This window comes from Bombina bombina, chromosome 5 (assembly GCF_027579735.1).
Source record: "Bombina bombina isolate aBomBom1 chromosome 5, aBomBom1.pri, whole genome shotgun sequence".
NCBI lineage: Eukaryota > Metazoa > Chordata > Amphibia > Anura > Bombinatoridae > Bombina > Bombina bombina.
In genome coordinates, this window is record NC_069503.1 from 224848882 (window position 1) to 224866645 (window position 17764).

The 17764-nt window shown below is 40.1% G+C and overlaps 1 protein-coding gene across 3 annotated transcripts in view; it reads left to right on the forward strand.

The window, feature by feature from the left end:
• ITGB1 (integrin subunit beta 1) overlaps positions 1-17764 on the forward strand; it is a 180147-nt gene that overhangs the window by 54337 nt on the left and 108046 nt on the right. For all 3 annotated transcript variants that reach the window (XM_053713855.1, XM_053713856.1, XM_053713857.1), the window contains 2 exons: positions 16993-17056; positions 17540-17625. In XM_053713855.1, the coding sequence (XP_053569830.1) occupies positions 16993-17056; positions 17540-17625 (150 nt within the window). The remainder of the gene's footprint in view (positions 1-16992; positions 17057-17539; positions 17626-17764) is intronic.

Here is a 17764-nt window from a genome sequence, read left to right on the forward strand (position 1 = left end):
GCGTAAATATTTATATTGGTGTGAATCCAAGAGTTACTTATGGAGTAAGGTTAGGATTCCTAGGATATTGTCTTTTCTACAAGAGGGTTTAGAAAAGGGTTTATCCGCTAGTTCGTTAAAGGGGCAGATTTCTGCTCTGTCTATTCTTTTACACAAACGTCTGGCAGAGAACCCAGACGTCCAGGCTTTTTGTCAGGCTTTGGCTAGGATTAAGCCTGTGTTTAAAACTGTTGCTCCTCCGTTCCATTGATATTAAGCTTTTATCTTGGAAAGTTCTGTTTTTGATGGCTATTTCCTCGGCTCGGAGAGTCTGAGTTATCTGCCTTACATTGTGATTCTCCTTATCTGATTTTTCATTCAGACAAGGTAGTTCTGCGTACTAAACCTGGGTTTTTACCTAAGGTTGTTTCTAATAGGAATATCAATCAGGAGATTGTTTTTCCATCATTATGTCCTAATCCTTCTTCAAAGAAGGAACGTCTTTTGCATAATCTGGACGTAGTCCGTGCCCTGAAGTTCTACTTACAGGCAACTAAAGATTTTCGGCAAACTTCTTCTCTGTTTGTCGTTTTATTCTGGACAGAGGAGAGGTCAAAAGGCTTCGGCCACCTCTCTTTTTGGCTTCGTAGCATAATACGTTTAGCCTATGAGACTGCTGGACAGCAGCCCCCTGAAAGAATTACAGCTCATTCCACTAGAGCTGTGGCTTCCACCTGGGCCTTTAAGAATGAGGCCTCTGTTGAACAGATTTGCAAGGCTGCAACTTGGTCTTCACTTCATACCTTTTCAAAATTTTACAAATTTGACACTTTTGCTTCTTCGGAGGCTGTTTTTGGGAGACAGGTTCTACAGGCAGTGGTTCCTTCTGTTTAAAGTTCCTGCCTTGTCCCTCCCATCATCCGTGTACTTTAGCTTTGGTATTGGTATCCCATAAGTAATGGATGACCCGTGGACTGAACACACTTAACAAGAGAAAACATAATTTATGCTTACCTGATTAATTTATTTCTCTTGTAGTGTGTTCAGTCCACGGCCCGCCCTGTCTTTTTTTGAGGCAGTTCTAAATTTTAATTAAAACTCCAGTCACCACTGCACCCTATAGTTTCTCCTTTCTCGTCTTGTTTCGGTCGAATGACTGGATATGACATGTGAGGGGAGGAGCTATATAGCAGCTCTGCTTGGGTGATCCTCTTGCAACTTCCTGTTGGGAAGGAGAATATATCCCATAAGTAATGGATGACCCGTGGACTGAACACACTACAAGAGAAATAAATTTATCAGGTAAGCATAAATTGTTTTCGCGGGCAGTCTCTCTCTTAGGAGACTCAGGACCAGATCATGGGGCCCTGTTTTATCTGTCTCTTTTCCTGACGTTATCTGTTCACTCTGCCCTGTCTGCAGAGGCTGATTACACACAACAAAGTGCGCAAAGCTTTTTATTTATTTTTACAGACCGGAGCGGCAGCTTAGGCGTTGCCAGACTTTCCTGGTGGTAAGAGACTGCAAATGCAGCATTTTGCAAATTAAAGGGACATTAAACCCAAAAATTTTCTTTCATGATCCAGACAGAGAACACAATTTTAAACAACATTCCAATTTACATCTATTATCTAATTTGCTTCTTTCTTTAGATATCCTTTGTTGAAGAAATAGCAATGCACATGGGTCAGCCAATCACACGAGGCATCTATGTGCAGCCACCAATCAGCAGCTACTGAGCCTATCTAGATATGCTTTTCAGGAAAGAATATTAAGAGAATTAAGCAAATTAGATAATAGAAGTAAATTAGAAAGTTGTTTAAAATTGTATTCTCTATCTGAATCATGAAAGAAAAAATTTGGGTTTAATATCCCTTTAATCTTACATAGTCAGGGTATTTGCTCTTATACACGCTGTGGGGATAACGTTCACCTACACCCTGTAGTTTCTGAGTATCCCCCTACAACTCTCTGTGTAGAGAGGGGTAATTAAGGGGGGGGGGGGGGAATGCAGATTGAGTTTGACCAGAAAGGGATTCTTTCTACTCCCATTTATTTGATTCCAATAAATGCATGCTCTCTAAACATGGTTTGTCCACCTACGAAACTATGCAGTTATTGTTTAGCATCTGTCCTCCAGACTCATTCTAGGGGCCCTAGTACTCAGACCACCCCAACCCTACTGCAATCATGCGGTCAGCACCTTCACCTACTACAGTATGCTCACAAATGACAGTTTTACAACCTCAGCAGGCGAATGCAGCCTCTCAACATACTGTTTTGACCCTGCTCCCACTTCAAAAACCGAGATTATTCCTTTTCCACATGACTTTGCGACCCCTCTACAGTCTGCTTTATCTGCAGCCCTAAGCACCATGCAAGCCACAAGTAAACGGAAAATAAAGGTTAAACATTGTTCTTCCGAATCTAGAACCAGCAGTTCAGTTGGCGCTTCTGCTGTCAGAAAGCTTTAGATATCTGAAAAGGACGCTTTCTTGTCCAGTACAGAAGGTAAACTCACATCCTCTGACTCCTCTAGGGAATCTGAAAGAGATACTGAGGGATATTACCTTCAGGTTTAAAGTGGAACACCTAAGATATTTGCTTATAAAGGTTCTAAACACCTTAGGGGTATCTGAGACAAAACCTGTAGAAGAAAAATAGGTGCACGAATAAGATATACATGGAGGTTGTGTACCGTCACATTTCAATGCATCAAGATCAGTATCTCAGATTCGCTTTCCTGGACAGGCATTACCAATTAACAGCCCTTAGCTTTTGGTTTGGCCACAGCTCCCAGAGTCTTCACAAAGGTACTGGGGGCACTCCTGGCTGTAGTCAGACTACAGGGCATTGTGGTGACAGACAGAGGTCTTCGTGTGCATAGTGGACTGTCTTTTTTTTTTTTTTTTTAACATTATGGAATAAAAGCTATGTTTTAAGTTTTCCTTAGCCCGGACTCCATCTCTTTCTTGGAACTTTAGGCATTGCGGTGGCGCCATACTTGGGCGACATTGGTTCAAGCTCCATCTTTACAGTTGCCGAACATACACACAGAGAAGTTACTTTGCTATCTTTGGGCTCATGGTTGGAAGATAAACAAGAAAAGAGCTCTCGTTCATTGCACAAGAATGAGTTTTCTAGGAATTATAGATTCTATGATCATGCAAATTTTCCAACCAGGTCAATGCAGGGAAAAGCTCCAGAGAGCCAGTCTACTACTCACCCTTCTGTAGCTCTATGTATGAAGGTAGTAGACCTTATGGTAGCAGCCTCAGGTGCTATTCCCTTTGCTTATTTTCATTTGCGATCTCTACAGTTGTGCATACTCAAACAATGGAACAGGATCATTCAGATTTGTCCCAAGTAATCACTCTGGATTTGGTCACCAGGAGTTCTCTCTCCTGATGGATGTCTCAAGAACTCATTTTTCAGGGAATGAGTTTCCTACAACCATCCTGGGAGATTACCATAGTCACAAGTCTATCAAGTTGAGGTGTTCTATGGAGAACTCGAAGAGATATTCGATTTCAAGAAAACATCACTACGGTGGCATATGTAAATCATCAAGGTGGAACTCGCAGTTCCTTGGCAATGCAGGAGGTTGATCGCATTCTGCAATGGACAGAACAATACCAGTGTCATATCTCTGCTATAGGTGTGGAGAACTTAGAGGCGAATCTTTTAACCAGACAGACTTATAACTCTAGCGAGTGGTCCCTTAACTAGGAGGATTTCTGCGATAGCACCAGACGATCAGGATCTCCAGAGATATATTTATTCTGGCATCTCCTCTCAATTTCAAACTACCAAGATACGGATCGAGGAAGAGGGACCCTCAAGCGGAGTTGGTGGATGCATTAGCAATTCCTTGGACTTGCCATCTAGTTTTTCTATTTCTACCAATTCTCCTTCCTCGTATAATAGCCCAACTCAAACAGGAGGGGGAGTATCACCGATTCTTACAGTCGCTGCGTGGTCACGCAGGACTTGATATGCAGACCTTGTAAGAATTTTGTTTGCTCCTCCATGGCGACTTCCTCAGGGTCTGGAACTTCTTGCTCAGGGTCCCTGACTGCATGGAGATTTGACTGATTTTTAGCTCAGAGGATTCTTTGAGTATGTGATTGATACGCTGATTCAGGTGCGTAAGTCTGTAACTAGACATGCATACCATAAAGTATGGAAGGTTCATCTGTCCTGGTGCTCGAAACGGGGATTTTCTTGGCACAGAGTGAAGATTCCACATATTCTTCAGTTGGTACATGAAGGACTAGAGAAGGGTCTTTCAGCTAGTTCTTTTAAGGGCCAGATATTGTCTGTCTTTTTTGTTGCATACAAAGTTGGCAGGTTTGCCAGATGTTCAATTGTTTGTTCAGTCTATAGCTAGAATTAGACCGGTTTTCAAACCTATTGCTCCCCCTTGGAATCTAAATCTTGTTCTTAGAGTTTTGCAACAGGCCCAGTTTGAGACTATGCATTCTATTGATATTAAGTTGTTATCTTGGAAGGTGTTGTTTCCTCTGGCGATATCTTCTGCACTTAGAGTTTTGAAATGATCTTCTCTCCAGTGTGATCCTCCCTCCTTATTTGGTTTTTGATAAGGTTGTTTTTCAGATGAAGTCAGGTAACTTACTTAAGGTGGTTTTAAAGAATAATATAAACCAGGAGATTGTGGTTCCGTCTTTGTACTAATCCAATTTATTACAAAGAGAGGTTATTACATAATCTGGATACCATCAGAGCATTAAAGTTTTTTTTACCTTCATGCTACCAAAGAATTTCGTCAATCATCATACCTGTTTGTTCTGTTTTTCTGGCAAGCACAAGGGTCAAAAAGCCACTGCTGTTTCTTTGTCCTTCTGGCTGAAAAGTCTTATTCGTACGGCTTAGTAGCCTTCTGCCCGTGTTACGGACTGTTCTACCAGAGCGGTATCCACGTCTTGGGCCTTCAAGAATGAGGCTACAGTTGAGCAGATGTGCAAGGCAGTTACCTGTTCTTCTTTACATAGTTTCACAAAGTTCTATCAGTTTGATGTTTTTTGCCTCAGCTTAGGCTTCCTTTGGGAAAAAGGTTCTTCAAGCGGTGGTGCCTAGCAACTAGGAACTGCCTTACCTTTTAATCACACCCTAAAAATTTGTGGACTCCACAGCTTGGGTATTAGTTTCCCATATGTAAGAATTGGAATTTGTAGACTCACTACCATTAGAAAGAAAATATAATTTCTTACCTGATAAATTATTTTCTTTCTTGCTATATACTGTTTAATATTTCATTCCTCTATATTTTTGTTATGCACTTTGTTCACTGGAAATTTCCACTAGTCTTGGTCCAGTAAGCAATAAAGTGGAAAATAAACATTTACAGTGGATATAAAAAGTCTACACACCCCTGTTAAAATGTCAGGTTTCTGTGATGTAAAAAAATGAGACACAGATAAATCATTTCAGAACTTTTTCCACCTTTAATGTGACCTATAAACTGTACAACTCAATTGAAAAACAAACTGAAATGTTTTAGGTAGAGGGAAGAAAAAATATAAAAAATAAAATATGGTTGCATAAGTGTGCACACCCTTAAACTAATACTTTGTTGAAGCACTTTTTGATTTTATTACAGCACTCAGTCTTTTTGGGTATGAGTCTATCAGCATGGCACATTTTGACTTGGCAAGATTTGCCCACTCTTCTTTGCAAAAACACTCCAAATCTGTCAGATTGCGAGGGCATCTCCTGTGCACAGCCCTCTTCAGATCACCCCACAGATTTTCAATCAGATTCAGGTCTGGGCTCTGGCTGGGCCATTCCAAAACTTTAATCTTCTTCTGGTGAAGCCATTCCTTTGTTGATTTGGATGTATGCTTTGGGTTGTCATGTTGAAAGATGAAGTTCCTCTTCATGTTCAGCTTTCTAGCAGAAGCCTGAAGGTTTTTTTGCCAATATTGACTGACTGGTATTTGGAACTGTTCATAATTCCCTATACCTTGACTTAGGACCCAGTTCCAGCTGAAGAAAAACAGCCCCAAAGCATGATGCTGCCACCACCATGCTTCACTGTGGGTATGGTGTTCTTTTGGTGATGTGCAGTGTTGTTTTTGCGCCAAACATATCTTTTGGAATTATGGCCAAAAAGTTCAACCTTGGTTTCATCAGACCATAACACCTTTTCCTTCATGCTTTTGGGAGACTTCAGATGTGTGTTTGCAAAATGTAGCCTGGCTTGGATGTTTTTCTTCGTAAGAAAAGGCTTTTGTTTTGCCACTCTACCCCATAGCCCAGACATATGAAGAATACGGGAGATTGTTGTCACATGTACCACACAGCCAGTACTTGCCAGATATTCCTGCAGCTGTAGGCCTCTTGGTAGCCTCCCAGACCAGTTTTCTTCTAGTCTTTTCATCAATTTTGGAGGGACGTCCAGTTCTTGGTAATGTCACTGTTGTGCCATATTCTCCACTTGATGACTGTCTTCACTGTGATTTCATGGTATATATAATGCCTTGGAAATTCTTTTTGTACCCTTCTCCTGACTGATACCTTTTTAACAATGAGATAACTCTGATGCTTTGGAAGCTCTCTGCGGACCATGGCTTTTGCTGTGGGATGCGACGAAGAAAATTTCAGGAAAGACTAACTAGAGCAGCTGAACTATTTATTTGGGGTTAATCAGAGGCTTTTTAAAGGGCCATAATACCCAAATGTTTAAACACTTGAAAGTGATGCAGCATAGCTGTAAAAAGCTGACTAGAAAATATCTCCTGAACATCTCTATGTAAAAAAGAAAGATATTTTACCTCAAAAGTTCCTCAGTAGCCACCTCCCATTGTAAAGGATTTCTAAGCAGCATTTTAGTGTGTCTGTCCTGGGATGAGCCTCGTGCACTCATATTATTTCCCTATTCAGCTTACTATGAAATCTCATGAGATCACAGTGAGAGTTCATGACCTCAGCACTGCTGATGCTGATTGGCTGCAGTTAATTTCTTCATATTTTTTTGTTTTTTTTTTACCTGCAGCTGGGAACAGCCGAGTAACTTTTTACACAGAACTTACTCTGGTGAGCTGAGGAAATTGTGAGGTAAAATATCTTCCTTTTTTACATAGAGATGCTCAGGTGATATTTTCCTGTCAGCTTTTTACAGTTATACTGCATCAGTTTCAAGTGATTTAGCATAGGAGTATTATGTCCCTTTAAATGATGGTAGGTGAGTACTGACATGATTTTGAATGTGATTGCTTAATTGTGAACACAGCTACATCCCCAGTTATAAGAGGGTGTGCACATATTTTTAGTTTGTTTTTTTTTCTTCCCTCCACCTAAAAGATTTCAGTTTTTTTTTTTCAATTGAGTTGTACAGTTTATAGGTCACATTAAAGGTGGAAAAAGTTCTGAAATGATTTATCTTTGTCTCATTTATTTACATCACAGAAACCTGACATTTTAACAGGGGTGTGTAGACTTTTTATATCCACTGTATGTAAAGCAGTAACATTTGTTTCCTCCTAATTGGTAATCTTTAGTGGTACAGTGTTGTCTTAAATGTTCAAGAAACTTAGCAGCCAGCTAGAATGATATGAAGCCTTACTTTTTTTTTTTTTAATTGCTCTTGGGATTTGACAAAACTTGAGATGCACCCCTAGAACGTTTATCCCCACTCCTTATTAACTGTGGGCTGGCATTCTGGGTGTGGTTGTGAGCTGTTTATCTCTACTAGTGCCACTTCAGCTCTTAGTCTGCAAGTTCTTGCAAGGTATAGTAAGCAGCTTGTATTTACAATGTTTTTCTGCAGTCTTGCAATAAATTACCATAGTGAGCTTGATATTCCAAAACTGTCCACCCTGGAGAGATAATCTTTAATGACTTGTCAGTACTAAAAGTTTGCTTAGTCCCTTAAAGGGACAGTCAACCATAGAATTGTTATTGTTTTAAAAGATAGATAATCCCTTTTATTACTCATTCCCCAGTTTTGCATAACCAACACAGTTATATTAAAGGGACAGTTCACCCAAAAACTTTCTCCCCTTTAAATTATTCCCAATGATCCTTTTTACCTGCTAGAGTGTATTAAATTGGTTGCAAGTAGCTCCTTTACTCATATTTCAACATTTGAAATAGCTGATTTAGCTTGTGGTTTCCCAACCTATACTGAAAGTTTTGATACTGGCGTATATGCTATTGACAAGCCTAAGTAAACACAGCCAGCAGAAGAGATTACACCCTCAGTGGGGGCATGATAGTTAAGTAATAAAATAATTTTCCATTGTTCTCTCTATGTATTGAGCTTTGGTGTTCCAGACAAATATAAGATAAGCAAGCAGGTCTGTGTACATAAAAGTGATAACATAATGAGATCTGATATTACCTGAAGCTCAACCCATTGTAATAGGCTGTGGTTTCAAAGCACAAAACCAGCTATTTCAGATACACAAATAAACCCGAAAATGCAATTTCTCAAATATTTTATACTCTGCAGTTGGTATAACAAGTCATTTAAAATACATTTATGGAAAAACAATTTTACAGTGTACTGTCCCTTTAATGTACTTTTTACCTCTGTGATTACCTTGTATCTAGGAACCTTCTTCCAGCCCCCTGATCACATGACTGTGACTGTTTATTATCTATTGTCTTAAATTTAGCATTGTATTGTGCTAGATCTTAAATAACTTTCTGTGCCTGAACACAGTGTTATCTATATGGCCCACGTGTACTTTCTGTCTCTTTGTGTTGAAAAGAGCAGCCCTCAAAGGCTTAGAAATTAGCATATGAGCCTACCTAGGTTTAGTTTAAACTAAGAATACCAAGAGAAAAAAGCAAATTTGATAATAAAAGTAAATTGGAAACTCAATTAAAGTCCTATCTGAATAATGAAAGTTTAATTTATACTTGACTGTCCCTTTTAACAACCGCAACATACCCTGTACATCGCTGGTCATTAAGGGATTGTGTGGCTATAATAGCTATTAGAGACCCTCTTGGGAAGGCTTGCTAAAATAGGGCGGCCTATTGAAAGCTGGACCCCCATAGAAAGTCAATCAACGTATAGGGTATGTCACTGGTCATAAAGGGGTTAAAGGAACTGTCTACTCCAAAATTGTTATTGTTTAAAAAGATAACCCCTTTATTGCCAATTCCTCAGCTTTGCACGGCCAACATTGTTGTATTAATATACTTTGTAACCTTTACACATCTAAATTTCTGCTTCTAAGCCCCTACGGGCCACCTTTTTATCTTAGGGCATTTTTATGGCTTTTCACAGCAAGACACTTGCTAGTTCATGTGTGATTTATCAATATAAATCACATTGTGCTCAATCCTGTGAAGTTATTCATTAGTCTAATCAAATTGTCTAAAATGCAAGTCTGTAAATAGAACTGAGATATGGAGGCAGTCCGAGAAGGCTTAGATACAAGGTAATCACAGAGGTAAAAAGTATATTAATACTTTAATGGGCAATTAGTAATAAAAGGAATTTTCAGCCTTTTTAAACAAACATTTTAAAGTAGAAAAATGTTATGCAGGGTTATGGATGTGAATATGATATATATATATATATATATATATATATATATATATATATATATATCTCCAACATTGGTGTGTCCGGTCCACGAGCACAGCAAAAGCTGTCCATATAGTCCCTCCTAGGCTCCGCCCACCCCAGTCATTCTCTTTGCCTGCTGAACAAGCAGCATCTCCACGGAGATGGTGAAGAGTATGTGATGTTTAGTTGTAGTTTTTTTATTCTACTATCAAGAGTTTGTTATTTTAAAATAGTGCTGGTATGTACTATTTACTCTGAAACAGAAAAAGATGAAGAGTTCTGTTTGTGAGAGGAATATGATTTTAGCAGCAGTAACTAAAATCGTTTGCTGTTTCCACATAGGACTGTTGAGATGAGATAACTTCAGTTGGAGGAAACAGTTGGCAGACTTTTCTGCTTAAGGTATGACTAGCCATATTTCTAACAAGACTGTGTAATGCTGGAAGGCTGTCATTTCCCCTCATGGGGACCGGTAAGCCATTTTCTTAGTCTCAAACAGAATAAAGGGCTTAATATGGGCTATAAAACTGGTAGACACTTTTATGGGCTAGATCGATTGCTTTATTTGGGCATTTTATACAGCTTGATATTGAAATTCACACTTTATATACTCTGGGGAACGTTTTTTTTACGTCAGGCACTGGTTTAGACACCTTCCCAGTCAGGAAGGGCCTTCTCTGTAGTAGGCAGAGCCTCATTTTCGCGCCATTACTGCGCAGTTACTTTTGAGAGCAGGACATGCAGCTGCATGTGTGTGGGTCTGAAAGTAGTTGAAAAGGCTTCATTTGGTATCGTATACCCCCCGGGGTTTGGTAAAGTCGCAGCAAAGGCTGTAGCTTGGACTGTAGAGGGGTTAAAACTGTAACCGGCTCCGGTTTTCTCATTTTAAGGGTTAAAGGTCTGAAATTTGGGGTGCAATGCTTTGAATGCTTTAAGACACTGTGGTGAAAATTTGTTTAAATTTGAACAATTCCTTCATAGTTTTTCATATATTCAGTAATAAAGTGTGCCCTGTTTAAAATTTAAAGAGACCGTAACGGTTTTGTTTTAAAACTTTTTTTGTAGTTTATTGACACGTTTAAGCCTGTTTAACATGTCTGTGCCTTCAGATAAACTGTGTTCTGTATGTATGGAAGCCAAGGTGTCTCCCCCTTCAAAATTGTGTGATAATTGTGCCATAGCGTCCAAACAAAGTAAGGACAGTACTGCCACAGATAGTAAAGTTGCCCAAGATGATTCATCAGATGAAGGGAGTAGACATAGTTCTACATCATCTCCTTCTGTGTCTATACCAGTTATGCCCGCGCAGGCGACCCCTAGTACTTCTAGCACGCCAATCCTTGTTACTATGCAACAATTGACGGCAGTAATGGATAACTCCATAGCAAATATTTTATCCAAAATGCCTGTATTTCAGAGAAAGCGCGATTGCTCTGTTTTAAACACTGTAGAGCAGGAGGGAGCTGATGATAATTGCTCTGTCATACCCTCACACCAATCTGAAGTGGCCATTAGGGAGGTTTTGTCAGATGGGGAAATTTCTGATTCAGGTAGAATTTCTCAACAAGCAGAACCTGATGTTGTGACATTTAAATTTAAATTAGAACATCTCCGCTCACTGCTTAAGGAGGTGCTATCTATTCTGGATGATTGTGACAACCTGGTCATTCCAGAAAAATTGTGCAAGATGGACAAGTTCCTAGAGGTTCCGGTGCACCCCGACGCTTTTCCTATACCCAAGCGGGTGGCGGACATAGTGAATAAGGAGTGGGAGAAGCCCGGCATACCTTTTTGTTCCCCCTCCTATATTTAAGAAATTATTTACTATGGTCGACCCCAGAAAGGACTTATGGCAGACAGTCCCTAAGGTCGAGGGGGCAGTTTCTACACTAGCCAAGCGCACTACTATTCCTATTGAGGACAATTGTGCTTTCAAAGATCCTATGGATAAAAAATTGGAGGGTTTGCTTAAAAAGATTTTTGTACAGCAAGGTTACCTCCTGCAACCTATTTCATGCATTATTCCTGTCACTACAGCAGCGTGGTTCTGGTTCGAGGAACTAGAAAAGTCGCTTAGTAGAGAGACTCTGTATGAGGAGGTTATGGACTGAATTCACGCACTTAAGTTAGCTAATTCCTTTATTTTAGATGCCGCTTTGCAGTTAGCTAGATTAGCAGCGAAAAATTCAGGGTTTGCAATTGTGGCGCGCAGAGTCTTGGTCAGCGGATGTATCTTCCAAGACAAAATTGCTTAATATCCCTTTCAAGGGTAAAAGCCTTTTTGAGCCAGAATTGAAAGAGATTATCTCAGACATCACTGGGGGTAAGGGCCACGCCCTCCCACAAGATAGGCCTTTCAAGGCCAAGAATAAGTCTAATTTTCGTTCCTTTCGCAATTTCAGGAACGGACCAGCCTCCAACTCTGCAGCCTCTAGACAAGAGGGTAATGCTTCACAAACCAAACCAGCTTGGAAACCGATGCAAGGCTGGAACAAGGGTAAGCAGGCCAAGAAGCCTGCTGCTGCTACCAAAACAGCATGAAGGAGTAGCCCCCGATCCGGGACCGGATCTAGTAGGGGGCAGACTCTCTCTCTCTCTTCGCTCAGGCTTGGGCAAGAGATGTTCAGGATCCCTGGGCACTAGAAATAGTTTCTCAGGGTTATCTTCTGGAATTCAAGGAACTACCCCCAAGGGGAAGGTTCCACATGTCTCATTTATCTTCAAACCAAATAAAGAGACAGGCATTCTTACATTGTGTAGAAGACCTGTTAAAAATGGGAGTGATACACCCAGTTCCAACCATGGAACAAGGAATGGGGTTTTACTCAAATCTGTTTGTAGTTCCCAAAAAAGAGGGAACTTTCAGACCAATTCTGGATTTAAAGATCCTAAACAAATTTCTCAGAGTGCCTTCGTTCAAAACTATTCGAACGATTTTACCTACAATCCAGGAGGGTCAATTTATGACTACCGTCGATCTAAAGGATGCATATCTACATATTCCTATCCACAAAGATCATCATCAGTTTCTAAGGTTCTCCTTTCTGGACAAACATTACCAGTTTGTGGCTCTCCCATTCGGGCTAGCCACTGCTCCAAGGATTTTCACAAAGGTACTCGCGTCCCTTCTAGCGGTTCTAAGACCAAGGGGCATTGCAGTTGCACCTTACTGGGACGACATTCTGATACAAGCGTTGTCTCTTTCAAAGGCAATAGGCTCACACAGACATCGTTCTGGCCTTTCTCAGATCTCACGGATGGAAAGTGAACATAGAAAAAAGTTCCCTGTCTCAGTCGACAAGAGTTCCTTTCTTGGGGACAATAATAGATTCTTTAGAAATTAAGATTTTCCTGACAGATGTCAGAAAGTCAAAACTTCTTAACGCTTGTCAAGTTCTTCACTCTGTTCCACGACCTTCCTTAGCTCAGTGCATGGAAGTAGTAGGGTTGATGGTTGCAGCAATGGACATAGTTCCTTTTGTGCGAATTCATCTAAGACCATTACAACTGTGCATGCTGAAACAGTGGAATGGGGACTATACAGACTTGTCTCCAGTGATTCAAGTAGATCAGAAGACCAGAGACTCACTCCGTTGGTGGCTAACCCAGGATCACCTGTCCCAGGGAATGAGCTTCCGCAGACCAGAGTGGGTCATCGTCACGACCGACGCCAGTCTAGTGGGCTGGGGCGCGGTCTGGGACTCCCTGAAAGCTCAGGGTCTATGGTCTCGGGAAGAGTCTCTTCTCCCGATAAACATTCTGGAACTGAGAGCGATATTCAATACTCTCAGGGCTTGGCCTCAACTAGCAAAGGCCAGATTCATAAGATTCCAATCAGACAACATGACGACTGTTGCTTACATCAACCATCAGGGGGGAACAAGGAGTTCTCTGGCGATGAGAGAAGTGACCAAAATCATAAAATGGGCGGAGGATCACTCCTGCCACCTATCTGCGATCCACATCCCAGGAGTGGAAAACTGGGAGGCGGATTATCTGAGTAGTCAGACATCCACCCGGGGGAGTGGGAACTCCACCCGGAGATATTTGCCCAGTTGACTCAATTATGGGGCATTCCAGACATGGATCTGATGTCGTCTCGTCAGAACTTCAAGGTTCCTTGCTACGGGTCCTGATCCAGGGATCCCAAGGCGACTCTAGTGGATGCATTAGTAGCACCTTGGACCTTCAACCTAGCTTATGTGTTTCCACCGTTTCCTCTCATTCCCAGGCTGGTAGCCAGGATCAAGCAGGAGAGGGCCTCAGTGATCTTGATAGCTCCTGCGTGGCCACGCAGGACTTGGTATGCAGACCTGGTGAATATGTCATCGGCTCCACCATGGAAGCTACCTTTGAGACAGGATCTTCTAGTACAAGGTCCATTCGAACATCCAAATCTAGTTTCTCTCCAGCTGACGGCTTGGAAATTGAACGCTTGATTTTATCTAAGCATGGGTTTTCGGATTCTGTGATAGATACTCTGGTACAAGCCAGAAAACCTGTGACTAGAAAAATTTACCATAAAATATGGAAAAGATATATCTGTTGGTGTGAATCCAAGGGATTCTCATGGAGTAAGATCAAAATTCCTAGGATCCTTTCCTTTCTCCAAAAAGGTTTGGATAAGGGATTATCAGCGAGTTCTCTAAAGGGACAGATTTCTGCTTTATCTGTCTTGTTACACAAACGACTGGCAGCTGTGCCTGATGTTCAAGCTTTTGTTCAGGCTTTGGTCAGGATCAAGCCTGTTTACAGACCTTTGACTCCTCCCTGGAGTCTGAATTTAGTTCTTTCAGTTCTTCAAGGGGTTCCGTTTGAACCTCTACATTCCATAGATATCAAGATGTTATCTTGGAAAGTTCTGTTTTTGGTTGCTATTTCTTCTGCTAGAAGAGTTTCTGAGTTATCTGCTTTGCAGTGTAATCCGCCCTCTGGTGTTCCATTCAGATAAGGTTGTTTTGCGTACTAAACCTGGTTTCCTTCTAAAGGTTGTTTCAAACAAGAATATTAACCAGGAAATAGTTGTGCCTTCTTTGTATCCGAATCCAGTTTCAAAGAAGGAACGTTTGTTACACAATTTAGATGAAGTTTGTGCTTTAAAGTTCTATTTAGAAGCAACAAAGGATTTCAGACAAACGTCTTCTCTGTTTGTCGTTTATTCTGGCAAGAGGAGAGGTCAAAAAGCTACTGCTACCGCTCTTTCCTTTTGGCTGAAAAGCATCATCCGATTGGCTTACGAGACTGCCGGACGGCAGCCTCCTGAACGCATCACAGCTCACTCTACTAGGGCTGTGGCTTCCACATGGGCCTTCAAGAACGAGGCTTCTGTTGATCAGTTATGTAAGGCAGCGACTTGGTCTTCCCTGCATACTTTTGCTTCTTCGGCGGCTATTTTTGGGAGAAAGGTTTTGCAAGCCGTGGTGCCTTCTGTTTAGGTAACCTGATTGGCTCCCTCCCTTCATCCGTGTCCTAAAGCTTTGGTATTGGTTCCCACAAGTTATGGATGACGTCGTGGACCGGACACACCAATGTTGGAGAAAACAGAATTTATGCTTACCTGATAAATTGCTTTCTCCAACGGTGTGTCAGGTCCACGGCCCGCCCTGGTTTTTTAATCAGGTTTGATGAATTTCTTTCTTTAACTACAGTCACCACGGCACCTTATGGTTTCTCCTGTTTTTTCTCCTGTCCGTCGGTCGAATGACTGGGGTGGGCGGAGCCTAGGAGGGACTATATGGACAGCTTTTGCTGTGCTCTTTGCCATTTCCTGTTGGGGAGAGAATATTCCACAAGTTATGGATGACGCCGTGGACCGGACACACCGTTGGAGAAAGCAATTTATCATGTAAGCATAAATTCTGATATATATAGGGCTGCAACTAACGATTATTTTCATAATCGATTAATCGGCCGATTATTTTTTCGATTAATCGACTAATCGGATAAAAAGAGAATCAGTAATAGTTTTCTATGTTTTAAATAAAATCCACATAATGAGTGTTACAAATATAAACTTCATACGAAAACTTTACATTAACACAACTGTTTCTTCAATTTTTATGCAGCAGAGCACAGTTTTATAATTAAACAAAACCACAAACTGTTTGAAAAGAGGTAGAACTAGAAAGAGTTAGACTATCACTGTTAATAACATTCTGTTATTCACTCTTTCAGAAACTTTGCATTGAAATGCAAAAATCTCAACATGTCCACATGCTTCTGGCTAAGGCTGGTTCTCTGTTTGCAGCTATATTTCCTGCAGCAGAGAAAAGGCTGCTGAGGTGTATAAGTAGGGTTTTGCCAATTTCACCAAAGTGGGATATTTATCTTTGTTAGCTCTTCACCAATGCTAAGTGTTTTCTACCTTGGCAAGGGGCCTCTCAATAAAGTAACCCTTGACTTCATTCTAACATAAAAATATCTTGAATATCTATATGCAATGGTAAATAACCAGCTATAAGGTTAGGGGAAATATCTAGTCCGCTCTAAAAATAACGGATATATACTAATAAAGGTTGAATCTGGTACATATTATCACAATTTATTAAAAATATAAAAAAACAATAAAAAACAAAATCAAAAGCGCTAAGGACTGTATATCAATAACAGGACAAAGCCTTACACATTTATTTATACAGTACATATAATCAGCAATAGCAAGCAATACACTAATAATTGTGCAAACAGATAATAGTGCACATCAATTTAAATACTCCCATCAATCTAAGGTCAAGGTGTAAACAACAACCTTGGCACTATATCATGAAAAGCATAGTTCCAAATCACCAGATTTAATATAAACAATCCAAATGATGACTATTATATCTGGGTTGCACATAAGCCAGGGGTAGTTGTAAACTTATACTGTCCTGAAAAAGTAAAAAGTAAATGTCTGTAGATGTCCTTTAGGCTAAGGACCTAACCATAAAACACAATACCATATGCAGGAGTTCATTGGAGTGAAGCAGCTGGTGTTGTGCACAGACCAACTAATTGCAAACCAACTAATCGATTAATCGATTATGAGATTCGTTGACAACTATTTTCATAATCGATTATTATCGATTATGACGATTAGTTGTTTCAGCTCTATATATATATATATATATATATATATATATATATATATATATATATATATATATATATATATATATATATATATATATATATATATATTTATTCGCATGTAGTTAGGCTTTTGCTAGTTATCAGAATTAGAAAACGGTTAATTTTATAACTTATGTTACAGGAAAAGGGGACACAATAAATAAAGTATATTTCAAAGCTGTTTTACTACGTGTAATTAAACATTTTATATTAAAAGATCAGTGTTTCACTGTCCCTTTTAAGCATCTCCTGTGGGTGGTGTGTGTGTCCCTCCCCTCTCCTGCTATTCTACTATGCCACCTGCAAACTTTTTATACAACAAGCTTAAAGCTTTTTTTTTTTTTCTTTTTTAATCACAGATGGTGCGCAGTCTAACTTTATTGGCACTGTTGTGCTCACTTGTACATGCAAATGCTCAGCAAGGTAAGTTTTATGTTCTGCTAGTACTGACCTCAGCATCTCTTACAACACTCAGGTGCTAGCCATAGTGTACATTTTTTTTTTTTTTGGTGATTGGTGTGTGAGCTAATAAAGTGTGTGTGCCTAAACAGCTCATCAAACCTAGTTTAGAATAACCACCTAGATCATGTCTATTCTAATAGACTGCATACATTTGGTGTGAATGGGAACTCCATTACTGTGTTTTATATAACCTCATAGGCAATCATTATTACAAAGCCAGCAAGGAAGGCTGCCGTTAGGACCCTGGTACTGGAGGTCCATTTTGGTTAATAGCTCAAATAAAATCCTCCATTTTAAATTCCTTGTATTTGCTGCATTACTAATTTCTGATGTTTGTATGTATATAATACCAGTGTATGCAAAAAAAACCCATCTGGTTTAAGAACATTTTAAAAATTCTCTTTACGCCATTCATAAACCAAATCAAATTTTTCAACCATGTAGGTGGGACTGAATGTTTAAAAGCAAATGCCAGATCATGTGGAGAATGTATCCAAGCTGGACCAAACTGCGGCTGGTGCACAAAACCAGTAAGTGTAAAGGCGACCAACCTATTCAAATATATATATTTTGCTTTATTTAACTTCTAATGAGTAACACGCTGAAACAATGACATCTAAACTTATTAAAGTGAAATTTCAAGCATGATAAGCTAATTAAAATTGTGTC